The 12,844-nt window shown below is 53.7% G+C and overlaps 1 protein-coding gene across 1 annotated transcript in view; it reads right to left on the reverse strand.

Annotated features, from left to right (window-relative positions):
* Window positions 1-12,844, reverse strand: part of NCOR2 (nuclear receptor corepressor 2) — a 211,076-nt gene that overhangs the window by 134,278 nt on the left and 63,954 nt on the right. Inside the window, exons 3-4 of the mRNA XM_023516824.1 lie at window positions 5,707-5,834; window positions 4,958-5,135 (exon numbers count right to left, since the gene is read on the reverse strand). Coding sequence (XP_023372592.1) covers window positions 4,958-5,135; window positions 5,707-5,834 — 306 coding nt within the window. The remainder of the gene's footprint in view (window positions 1-4,957; window positions 5,136-5,706; window positions 5,835-12,844) is intronic.

Here is a 12,844-nt window from a genome sequence, read left to right on the forward strand (position 1 = left end):
CTGGGTTCAAACTCGCCACCCTCAATATATGGGGCCAGCACCCTACCCACTGAGCCATAGGCGCCACCCTCATGCTTAAGTCTAAACGGTTATCTGTCCCTTTCAGCCAACAGAGGTCCAAGGGGTTTTCAAGTGTTGTTTGTGACAATTCTAAAGTCACCTAAAAGAAAGGTTTGGTGAATTCCTAAGAAAGTTTCTGAAGCCATAGGATTCCAGAAGCTTTAGAGCAGGAAAGAATGATAAATCAGAGCATTTTTATATGAAAAAGGAACACGGCTGGGTGGAGGGGAACACACACATAAAATCCCATCAAATTCCAGTCTCCTGTGTCCAACTGAATTCCAGGCAGCAGACGCAAAAGTCCTCTGAGCACTTCCAGACCTGTGTGCTCTTAACAGCCTGAAGCAATTACAGCCGCAGTCTAGCCAGGCCTTTACTCCCTGCCCCACCCCCCAGGGCCAGGAAGGGAGGGACAGAGACAGACACAGAGACAGAGACAGAAAGACAGAGATTGACACACAAACAAAGAGACAACAGAGAGACACAAAGAGAGAGGAACAGAGACCAAGAGAGATGCAGAGGCAGAGAGAGAGCTCTCAGAAGTCAGGGGAAGGGGACCAGGCAGAGAGAGTCAAAGAGCACCTATGAAGGACGGAGATCCTGAAAGAACCCATAGGCCTGAGGGCTCAGCCACTCTGGAGAAAGCAGCTGGTGGGCAGCAGCTGGCCACTGCAGGGCTGGCCAGAGGCATCCTGCAAACCTATTCTCTGGGCAGAGCCTGGGTTGGTGCATCTAAGGGACCATCCAGGGACTGGGTCCCTATCCCCCCAAGTCCCCTTCAAGGGAGCTTTTTGAATTCGAGCAGAGCCAAAATTCTCTCCTGCTCTCTACAAGAACAAAGGCTGTAGGGGAGGGTGGGACTTCAGACCCACCCCCACTGCCAGCTGGTTCAGCCTGGGGCCTTGCACAAAATAGGAAGGATCGTAAGTCCAGCATCTGGGCTGGGAAGAGACCCAGGGCATTACTGGATGTTAGTTGTCATCATCTTTAACGTCACCATGTGCGTGCCTCCTCTATACTGGCCTCTAAGTAAAGGACTCATCTCAGCCTGAAATTCCACTATCCAGTGGCGTCAGGCAGAGAAGAGGATCCAGCAGACCTAAGTGGGCCACTTATCTATCCTTGGCCCAGCTCCCAGTCCCCACCCAACCCCCACTGGTGCTGTAGTAAGATGATCCAGGACAATCTCCCCAGGGGCTGGGTGGCCTGGAGGAGTTTGATGGAATTGCTGGGCACTAGGAAGGCAGGAGCAGTGTCGCACAGTAGCCAAGGCACCAAGAAAGCCTCAGGATAAAGATATCACTTTCCTTCACCTGGCCACTGTTCTCACCCCAGCCCAAACTGTCAGATACAGTTTCTGGGGCAGCTGGGTGACCTTGGGGGACAGAAGCCTCTGTGGGTCCCTCATCAGCCCTGCAATCAACTTCCTCTGAAATGGAAACACAACAAGCTTCCAGCCTAGAACATACTGAAGTTTACTGAAATAGCAGAAAATCCTTCAGAAGCAAACTACAGGCACTGACTCTGCACGTTCCCCCACCACACCACCACTAGTCTCAGTTCCACTTTCTATTTAAAAAGGAGGAAAAGATCCTCTGTGCCAGGTGCAGTGCCCAGCCACAGTGAGACACAGACGCAGAGTTAAGGTCCCCCAAACCCTCTGTCCCTGGGTCCGAGGTGCCTGCCACCATCTGTGCTGCTGCCCATGTCAAACAGTGACACAAACATGATGGATCATGTGCCTGTGTCACCAAGGACCCCATCAACCAGACAGGCTGCCACAGCCCGGAGTGCTGCAAGGACCTTGCCTGGCACCAGCGAACAAGCCTGAGAGAACAAACCATACTTCAATCAGCACCTTCACAGCCGCCCTGGGGATGGTTGTGTCTGCCCCCCCAAAAAGGCTGACCCTGAAGGAGTCAGTCTAGGCGAATGAGGAGGAGGCCTCATCATATAATTACCGCAATAGTGGGGCCTTTGGTGCTCTTGGCCAGGCCACATCCCCTATTCCAAGAGATGCATGTGGCCTGCTAGGGGGCCTAGGGCCCTCGGGTGCAGCCCCCAGCAGGGGACAGCTACGTGCAGGCAGATGCCCCGGGCCCCCAGGCTATAGGTGTACCTGTATGTCAACACACAGGGTCTGGATGTCCCAGAGCTAAAGGTCCAAGAAGAACCTGCTTGACATGTAACCCTCCGAGGATGCCCTGAAGCTGCCAGAGTGCTTGGTGGCAGCAGGCAGGACAGCAGCCCCACCTTCCCTTGGAGGACCCGTGACCCAGCACCCTCCCCCACAGAGGAACATCTCTGGCGGGAGCCCTAGTACCATGGCTAGATGAGCCATCAGGCTGCAGAAAGGCTCCCTGGAGATGACAAGGACTTCCTTGTACCAGTGTCCCCAACCCCAGGCGGTGTGACCACATGGGCACACACACTGAACAGCCCAGGCACCTGCTGCTATGGACCCTGGAGGTGTGGTGCAGACTTATACTTAGGACGCATTGTTCCAGAGCATCAGACGCCTGACCGACTGTCACCTGTAGGACACGAAGCCCTGCTCCTTGGTCCCAGGAACCCTGAGCTAAGTGAGGGTTCTCTGCCCTGGGCTCCTGCCACATAGGGTGCCTTAGGGTCCTCAGCCTTTCTCTCAGACCCTGGTGTTTCTTTCCTCCAGCCTGCCCCTAGACTAGGCAGGGTATCCAAGACCTCTCCTGTTGCAGGGCCCGGTCCCCTCACCCGCTCAGTGAGGGTGCACAGGCTGAAGAGGGAACATTTACTGGTCTTTCAAGAAAACAGACCAAAGAGCAGCCCATGTGCTGGAGCCTCAGGCTGGGCCCAGCAACACTCCTGGGAGGAAGGGTTCCCAGTTCCCTGCTGGGGAGACGGAGTCCTGTCTGGCTGGGCTTACTTTTCCCACCCAAGAATCTGGGTACACAGTTATCTTTTTATGAGGGAGTTAAGGTGCTCTGGGGTTCTCTGGCCAAGGCACATGCTGACACTGGCTCTGAGGTGGGGGGCAGGCTTGGGGCTCCCAGGATGACAGAGAGCAGCTGTGAGACCCCTGCCTGATCACAGGAGCAGAAAGAAGAAGGACATGTCACCAGCACCCCCCACCCCGCTCTCCCAGCTGTCAACCTGGCCTGGACATTCAAATCAGTTTGTAATTAAACCTGGGAGTGACCACAAATAACAAGAACACAACGATATCAAAAAAAGAGAAGTAAAATCAAAGGGCCCTCTCAGACAGGGGAGGTGTGGCAGGTCCAAAAAGCTAGAACATGGGTGGACAATGTCTAAATGTCTCTCTCTAGCTAAGAACCACCACTGGCCAGGCACCCCCTGGCTACCCTCAACTCACATAGGCTGATATGGGCTGTGGTGTTCAGGACCTGGGATTCTGGTGAGCGTGGGTAGCAGGTGGGAGCTGGGCAGACAGATGGACGAGGGGCTGGGCCGGCTGGGGAGAGGGATGGCTGGTGGGTGGGTAAAGGGGTCTGGAGGGTTAGGTGATGAATGGGCACAGTGATAAATGGATGCAGGTAGGCTGGTGGCTGTACAGGAGGGTCTTTGTTGGAAACCTGTTCATTGACCTGATCTTTCCTGTGGCAACCTGGGGAGATCTGCCCCAGTGGCAGGGAGTCCAAGCCACGCAGATGTCTCCTAGTACCTGCCTCCCCAGGCCCAAGGGAGGTGTGTAGGTGTCAGGGTCGGAGGTACAAGCTAAACAGAGCAAAAGGGGACACCCAGCCACCCTAGCCTCAGAATGTCCCACCCACCACTGTCAGCCAGATCCACTCCAGGGACCAGCCCAGAGCCCACACCACTGTCTTCTCTCCCTAACGGAAGCTCAAGTCTGGCCTGGGTTTCCTGGCCCTGCCACACAACTGCCAGCCACCCTTCTACCCAGATAATCTGGGTGTGACGCTCTGCGCACAAATACAGGTCAGTTTTGCCTCTGTCCCTCGATCAATGAAGAGGAATGAGGGCTCAGAGAGGCACCAGGTCTGCAGAGCTGTGGAGTGGTGCAGTGGACGTCACTCCTAGGTCACCTGGTGGCGGGTAGACAGAAGGTGCTGCACCAGAGGGCCTTGGGGGAGGTGAGTGCAAAGGTGAGGCCTGGGGCAGCCACCCCACAGAGACACAGATAAGCCTAAGGTTGCCCACCCCCCACCTAAAGCCTGCTGTGATCCCTCAGGCCTGGGAGGCTACACATACAGCCCTAGTCCAGCCCAGCACCAGCCACCTGGTACCCGAAGAAGCAAAGAGACTCTGGACTGTAAGACAGAGCGTTTGTCCCTCTGGGCTCCACATATACCCCTCTGGTGTGAATCAATTCTGCTCCATCTCATTTCAGGAGACTCTGGGGTGTTTCTCATTCCCACACCCCTAGAATACAGACCTCCTGGAGGCCTTACAGGGCCCTGGGCTGGCCACCTTACCCAGGTTTGGGTCCCAGGTAGCTACCTGCTATACAGAGCTTAAGGGGGCGGGGGGTGGGGGTCACTGAGCTGCTATCCCAAGCAAGCAATAAACCAAATACCCCAAACCCTGATCAAGCACTCAGTATGTGCTGGGAGCAGAACACCAGCTGGTCCTAATCAGAGCATAGAACTCTGTCCCAGGGTTCTCAGGCCCATACCTGCCCCTGCCTCCCCTCCCTCACTCCAGCCACCAAGGCCACATGCTGCCTCCTGCCTCAGAGTCTTTGCACTTGTTACTCTTGCCACCTGCAACACCTTTCTCAGTTCTTCTTATCCTCTGGCTCCTCCTCCTACTGCACGCTCCAAGCCGGGTTCCACCTCCCAGCCTTTGTCCAAGCCATGTCCCCTCCTTCCCACCAACCAGATCAGCAGCATAGCCCAAGTCACCAGAGGGCTCCCAGCTAGGCGTCCAGCCTTACCTTAGTGAGGTCCTCAGACCCACTAGCCTGGCCTGTGGCCAACAGCGGGGATGGCCGCAGCAGAGGGTCCGGCAGCAGCTCCAGCCGAGGGCGCTTGCTCTCAATGAACTCCATCTCTGCCTTGCCCAGCTCAGGCAGGTATGAGTGGGACTCGGCTCGCAGGTGGAGCTCCTGGGACCTGCGGGCAACAAGAGCACATGGTGTCACACAGGAGAATGGGGTCTCTGAGACTGTCCACCTCTTCACTGAGTACCTGCTGCGGGCCAAGCTCTGTGATCCTAAGGAAGGCACTCATAGGAGTCCACCTTCCAAGGCCATGCAAGACAGGGCTCAATTGCAGGTTTGTCATCCTTCAAGTCAGTGTTCACTGACCACATTTATTGGAAAGGAGTGTATTGGCATGGATGCTACAGCACTCTACAGTGACAACCCTCTGGCCCTGAAGCAGCCTTATCATCCCTACCTGTGGCTGGCTAGAAAGATAGAGTCTTGAGCCCCCACCCCAGACCTGCTGAACCAGACCCCCACCTGGCTTGCCAGTCACCACTCCTGCCTGAGCCACACACCACAGAGGCCACTGAAGGTCCACACTGGCAGTCCAGGGGCCATGGGGCACTTCCCTGCTCATCCCTATCCTTGTCCCCAAGTTACAGCTGCACCAGGTCAAGGGGAAACAGCCCCTCATTTACTCTCAACCCTGGAAGCTCTTCCATGGCCCTGGACTCGGAGGTATATAAGCCTTTCCTCACCGTTCATTCCCGGGCTGGAACTCCGACAGCAGGGAGGGCCGCCTCCTCTGGGGCTGGATGATGGAGCCAGGCGACAGGTGGGAGGCATAGTCGCGGGGGTGATGCTGATACTCAAGCAGCCCAACGTCCTGTAGGAGGGGACAGAGGAACAAGTGAGCACGGGCAGGCAGCAGGCCCCCTTGGCTGTCATGGGCACAGAGGGTCAAGGCCAAATGCTTCCTGTGGGCTTGCTACTGCCCCAGGTAGACACCCCTACATCGCAAAGGGACCCTCTGCACCAGTCTCGCTAGAAGTCATTCCTGGGGCCAAGCCAAAGAGGAAAAGTAACTCAGACTGCTAAACGCTCTGGCAGACACTGGTTGGAGTCTGTCCTACAGCCTCATCAGGACCCACAGTGACACCTACTTTCCAGATGAGAAAAACCAAGCCTGGGAAGGTTTATAGGGCCTACCCAAGGCCACAGGCTGGGACCATCTGCCTGCAAAATCTGTCCCTAACCACTGTACCCACCTGTCAGCCACTCTGGTATAGAGGGAGAAGGAAAAGCTGATCCTGCTTCCCCACTGTCCTACCCTACCTCTGCCATGCCAGTAACAAGGGAAAGAGAGTGGGTGCCTCCAGTCTCCAGCTCAAGGAGTTCAAGCTGGGACAAGCAGCCAGTAAGCCCAGACTACAGAGGCAGGTAGGGCAGGGTTGTTTATAATAAAGAGAAATGTGTTAGCAGACGAAACTGGAGAAAAGGCACAACATAAATGTCCCTTCCTTGGAATGTAAGTAAGTAAGTGTCCATGTGAGGGGTGGGGACTCAAGCACCACTCGCCGGGCAAGGATGGACAACGCCAAATGCCAAATGTCTGTAGGCTCAAAGATCAGATTTCAAAACAAAGCATCCAACTTAGGAGCACCCCACCTAGTCCTGTCCTGTAAAAGAAAAACTCTCGCATGTAAGGCTCGTATTGAAGTCAGAAGGATAAGCCCCAGGCAAACCCCTCTTCTTTATTATTAATAAAATACCATCCATTTTTAAAGATGCTCTCCTAGACCAAGCATGAGCCAGGCTGCCCTGGGCTGCCCTCTGGACTAGGCCTGGACACTTGGGCTACAGCAAGAATCTTGCCATGTCAGGTTGGAGAGACAACCCCATCCTCAGTGTCTCCTCTTAGTAATTTTCCACACACTGACCCCCACCCGCTACGCGTCAGCTATAAAGCCTCAGCTGTCTTTGCTGTCTTTGGAGTTGAGCCCGATCTCTCTCCCTTATAGTGATGGTCTTGACACTGATCACAATAGTCCTGAATAAAGCCTTACTGTTTTAACGAGTGTCAGAATCAATTTTTTGTTCACACGTTATCTATTACCGTGGGGGGAGGGGGGCAGGGAATTCAACATTAACAAATTAGAAGTACCCCAACTGCCAAAACACCCTGATTTGAGAAACATTAAAATGTTAAAAGAAAAAAAAAAAAAAAAGACAGGAACCAGCCTCTCAAACAAGAAAACCAACCAGGCTTCACTCAGATGCCAATGCTAATCAATTAGTTCCATCTGCTTGGAACACTCAGCTAGATGGTGTGTGGCAATCAGTTAGTGATGTCTGACATGGGTGAGGCTTCAGAGAGAACAGGAATGCTGGTGACTTTGTTCTTGGCACCTTTTCTTAATTTTCCCAAATTCTGTTTGTTTGTTTGTTTTTTTACAGACAGAGCCTCACTTTATCGCCCTTGGTAGAGTGCCATGGCGTCGCAGCTCACAGCAACCTCTAACTCCTGGGCTGAGGCGATTCTCTTGCCTCAGCCTCCCGAGTAGCTGGGACTACAGGCACCTGCCACAATGCCTGGCTATTTTTTGTTGCAGTTTGGCCAGGGCTGGATTCAAACCCACCACCCTCGGTATATGGGGCCGGCCGGGGACCCACTGGGCCACAGGCGCCGCCCAATTTTCCCAATTTTCTATAAAAACCATCTTTTTTATTAAAGTTATTTTTGCAAAGAGCATCAGAGATCCCAGGTAGGTGTGCTGAGAACGTATCTATTTCAGACCCTACAAAACAAGCCCAGAAGAGTCTGAGAGCCAGAGGCAAGACAGAAATTAACAGGGAGCCCAGCAACCTCAGAAGCTGGAAAACCTGAGGAAAGGACCACCCCGGGCAACACAATGTAGAAACAAATGAACGCAGAGCCTCAGGCTGGGGTTATGGTCTGGCCCTGTTACGCAAATTCTCTGGGCCTCAGTTTCCTCAGGCTTCCATATTTTAAATGGGTGCCTCCCTCTCACCCTACAGTGTCTAGCACAAGACGCCAGGTGTGTGCGCACAGGGAGGAGAAGGAGAAGATGGGCCTAAGGAAGAGCGTGGAGGAGGCTCCAGGCTGCCAGGCAGAGATCTCACGCACACAGAGGTGTGAGAGGAAATCAGCAGGCCGTGCAGTCTGCCAAGAGGAAAATCCTCAATGCCCAGTTCTTTCTCACACAAAGGCAAAATGAGCAAAGAGGCAGACAGTCCAATCCCTCGGGAGAAGGCCTCAGCAAGATGGCACCCACAGCTGCCAACAGAGGTGGGAAGAGGCGTGAAGCAGCACTCTGCCCCCGCGGTGGGGGCTTGGGAGGTCACACACAGGCTTTTTGGCCTTCGTTTCTCAGTTTAGAAGATCCTCCAAAGAGAGGCTTGGGAGCCATTTCTGCAGGTGTCTACGCTGCTCTCCACTCCATGGTTTGAAACAGGTCTCCAGAGCAGCCAAGGACCCCCTCTACCCCACCCAAGGGCAAGAACTAAGGAGACCAAGAAAGAAACTGACCCAAGGGACAGCCCACAGTGGTGCCACGAGCCTGAATACACCCAGGCTGGAACCTCCCCACATGATGACAACAGCATTAATAATACTAACCATACCAACAATAATAATATCCAACACTCATACATTGCCTGTGTGCACCTGCCGCTAAATGCTTTAAACATATTAATTAACTTAATCTCTACAGCAACCCCAGACGGTGTATATAACAGGTGTCCTGACACAAAGATGACACAAGTAAGGCACCGAGAGGGTAAACGGCTTATCTAAGTCACACAGCAAGAAGGGGGAAGGTTCTAACATTCTAGATAGAGGCTGAGCTGGCTTTCTGTAGAGACACAAATGGAGAACAGACCCTAGGCTCCGAACTTGCCCTAACCGGTGACAACAGCAAAGCCAACGTGGGGAGAGGTAGCCCCTTGCCCTTCCATCAGCTTCTAGGGCTGCTGGTCAACAAGGGAGGCTGGAAAAGCATATCCAGGCAAGACATCCACCTGGCCTGGGGATTTTTCTCCAGTCATGGCACCAGTATATTACACCCTTAAAACTCTTTAGGAAGGCAACAGGCCATGGTGGAAAAGCAATTTACCCAGGAGGGAATCCCAGCTGGAGCCTCTCTGGCTGGGTCCTAGAGGAGCAGTGCATAAAAATGGGGTACAAGGCTAGGTGTCTAGTCACATGTCCAAAGCTAGGTCCAGATTCCAGGGACGACTGAGCAAGGGGCTGGGAGGAGGAATGGGGGTGGGGGAGCAATGCCCCTCTCTGCACCCCCCCAGTGGAGCTACTCACCCCAGCAGGGGGCAAGGAAACATCTAGGGCTACACATTAGAGCAAAGGAAGAACTCAGCCCACTCCTGGGCCCCAGGTTGATGGGTCTTCCTGGAATGATGAAGCTACAGTTAAGAATGCTCCCACCTCAGGGCCTTTGCACATGCGGAAGCCTCTACCCCACAATACTCCTCAGCCAGATCCCACATTCCTGGCCTTCTCCTCCCTCAGGTTCAGCTCCATATCCAGCTGCCCAGTGAAACCTCCTCCCTGATCCCAGACTTAAATCTGGGCTCCCTCAAATACAGCCCACCCACTCTTCTCCTACCCTGCTAGTGGTTGCCATGGATTGTCAGTGCCCTGGGACAGCGATGCTTGTCTGTGCTGTTCTCAGCTCTGCTGCCAGGGCTGGAAGAGGACTGGCACAGGATATGCCTGGTAAGTATTTTCTGAATGAATGGATGAATCTTCCAGCATGAGGGCTCCCGAGAGGCTCTCACCTGAGTGGCAAATCATCCCTCCATAGCTTCTCTTGAGAGCCATCCACAAGTGCCGAGGGCTAAGCTACAAAGCCAATGGAGACACCCGCAGGCACTTAGGATATGGGCAAGACTCTAACATTCCAGCTTGGACCCTTTGGACCCTGCCTAGCCTAGAGCAGCACTACCCCACCACTGAAGGTCCAAAAAGCTGCCAGTCTGCAACTGGGGGGTCAGGGTACATGGGACATGAGGGCATTCAGAACCCTTTGTAGCACGTCAGCAGGACCCTGGCATCCAAGTTTATGTATTACCAGCGTGCTCAAGCACTGCGTCTGTGCGATAGGACCCCATATCAGTTTGTAACAAATTGGAAATTAAACAGACTGGTCCTTCCCACAGAGAGCCCAATAAACACTATTCTAGGGCAAGAGTCGAACACTAGGGCCCAAGGCCAAAGCAGTCTTGTCCAACAATGCTGCACTGCTGGCACAGGGCCACGCCTGTTCTGTTGCACAGTGGCCACACTGCTTTCTAGCTATGGCAGTGAGGAGTGGCCTTGTGGCCCGCAAAGCCTGAAATATTTACAGAGAAGGTTTGCTGACCCCTTACTCTAGAGGAAAAGGGGACAATACAGGGAAGGATACTAATGGCAATGTCATAATAATACCATCATTGTCAGCATCGTTGTTATTACATTATTGGTGACATCAAACGCCTGCTTATGCCATCCACACTCCATGCAAAGAGCTCTGCACCTGTCAACTAATTTTACCTTCATGATCTTGTAACTCTCCTTTCCTCAACTGATGGGGAAACTGAAGCAGAGGGAGGTAAGGCCATTTGCCCACAATATCGCGGCTAGGACATCACTCAAGCAGGACACGAATGCAAGCAGTCTGGCTCTAGAACTGATGCCGTGAAGTGCTCTTCTATACAGAGGCACAGAGAGGTTAATTTGGCCACAGCCATACAACAAGAAGGGGTGGTGCTGGGATTCAGACTCTGTGTCTCTGCTTTTAACTTTGTTCATTCAGCCCAAGGACTGGAGTAGTTCAGGAGGCTCAGAGGCCACAGGGGCCTTGGGGGAGAAACTAGAAATAAGTGGGGCCACAGAAAGCCCAGAAGGAGCCAGGGAGTGCAGGGAGTGTCAGTTTCTGGCAAAACAAAATCTGTGGGCATTTTGCTACTAAATCTTCAACCCTGGAAGACCTTGGTTCCCCAGGACCCCTAGAGAGAGACTCAGGGTGCTGTACTGTCCAGGAGGGAAGCTGGGACTAGAGGCCCCTAGGAGAGGGTGGGGCACAGAGAGAGTGTGAAGGTTGAACAGGAGATACAAGACTGATATAGAGAGGCTTGGAGTGCAACTGAGGCTGGGTCAGGGGCACACAGGGGCTTTCCACAGTCTTAGGGTCCAAGCCTCTGCACACAAACACTCCCCAAATTAAACCTTCCATGTGCACTGGGCACAACACACCACTAGCTAGAAGATGATGCCACCAAGGCCTGAGTAGAGGAGGCAGTCATGGCTGCATCATTCTCCCACCTGGGCTCCAGCAGCCCCAAAAGAGAAGAGGCCCTGCCTGGGTCTCCTGTTACCCTGCCAGGAGGAAAAAGGTGACTAACATGTGCTTACTGCATGTAAGCACCACCAGAGCATTCACGACACCCATACTGCAGATGGGAAAACCAAGGCCATTCCACATGGTTAAATAAGCAGCCCAGTGTCACTCGGTGAGTTAGGGACAAGCAGAGATCTTGGCAGATCAAAGCCAGACTGAAGTTCTTTTTAAAAGCTCCAGGTGGACTTGTCATCAAAACAGCTTTAAGCCCAAAGGAGCTGAATGAGGCCTCTGGGCACGAGAGGCCAGCCCAGGAGACAAGTCTGTTGGCACGTGAGTGGGAGTCACCTGCATCTAGGAAGGTTACAGGTCACCAAGCCCAGGCCCATTCCCTGGGTCCACTCAACCCACTTTGGCTGCTGTCCAAGGACTCAGGACACACAGGCTCCCACCATCAACTCTCAGAGGTTGAATGCCCTCAGACGGGTATTTTCAGTGCCTCAATTTCCTCTTTCCTCTGTCCACTAGACTGAGGTGTTCAGGAAGAGGATGGCATCTTGGAAACTGCATCCTGCCCACTGAATAGGCAGGAAGAAGGTGGGAGTAAGGCGCTGCCAGGGAGGGGCCTCCAGATTACAGACCCCTCTGCTCATCTACAGCCAGTGGCAGGGAAGTAGAACCCTGGACACACGCTCAGGATGACAAGGCCTCTTCTCTGGGGTGCCTACACCTCTCGTTCCTGTTGTTCAAGTGGCAAGTGGGGTCCACACTGGGCAGCCCCAGTGTGAGGCGGGGTGTTGGGCAACCTCCTCAGAAGGAGCACACGTGGGTGGGTTCGGCTTCTGCCCCTACACAAGGGCAGAAACGCTCCAACCTGTGGCTGCCAGGTTAGGCCCCCCCCACCTCCTAGAGGGAATGGTGACCATTCAGTTCTGTCCAGCCACCTCACCTCCTGCATCACTGACAGCCCAGCAGAAGAGTGGGAGGTGTCTGGGGTCAGCGGTGACTGCAGGTGTCCAGGAGAGGGTGTGGCTTGGGCAAAGGGCAAGGGAAGAGGCAGAAGGGCAAGGGCCATAGAACCTGAGGATTCCCCCAGGCTGAGCCTCTGAGGAACAAGGTGGAGAAGGGTGGGAACCTCTAGAAGGACAGGACAAAAGCCAGAGGCATCTGACAGTGGCCCCCAGGGAGACAGGTCCCCATCTAGGCAGCAGAATAACAGTAACAAGTGATACATAGCAACAATAGCACATGGACTCAGGCTGACCCTGGGCCTTGCCCTGTCATAAGAATTCCAGCCACATCATCAGCTCTGGCCCTCACAAGAACCCAGGAGGTGGTCCTCTTAGTGACCCCATTTTACGGATGACAAAACTGTGGCTCAGAGAAGTTAAGCAACTTGTCCAGTTTCCTCACCTACAAAACAACCATAACATAACAGTGGCCACCTTGGGGTGACTAGGGCATCCAGGGAACAAAAAGCTTTGACTAACAACACTTGACCTACAGTCCATGCTCCATTAACAAGAACTCTTCTTGGCTC

This window comes from Otolemur garnettii, unplaced genomic scaffold, assembly GCF_000181295.1.
Source record: "Otolemur garnettii isolate 467f Iridium unplaced genomic scaffold, OtoGar3 scaffold00099, whole genome shotgun sequence".
Classification (NCBI taxonomy): Eukaryota; Metazoa; Chordata; class Mammalia; order Primates; family Galagidae; genus Otolemur; species Otolemur garnettii.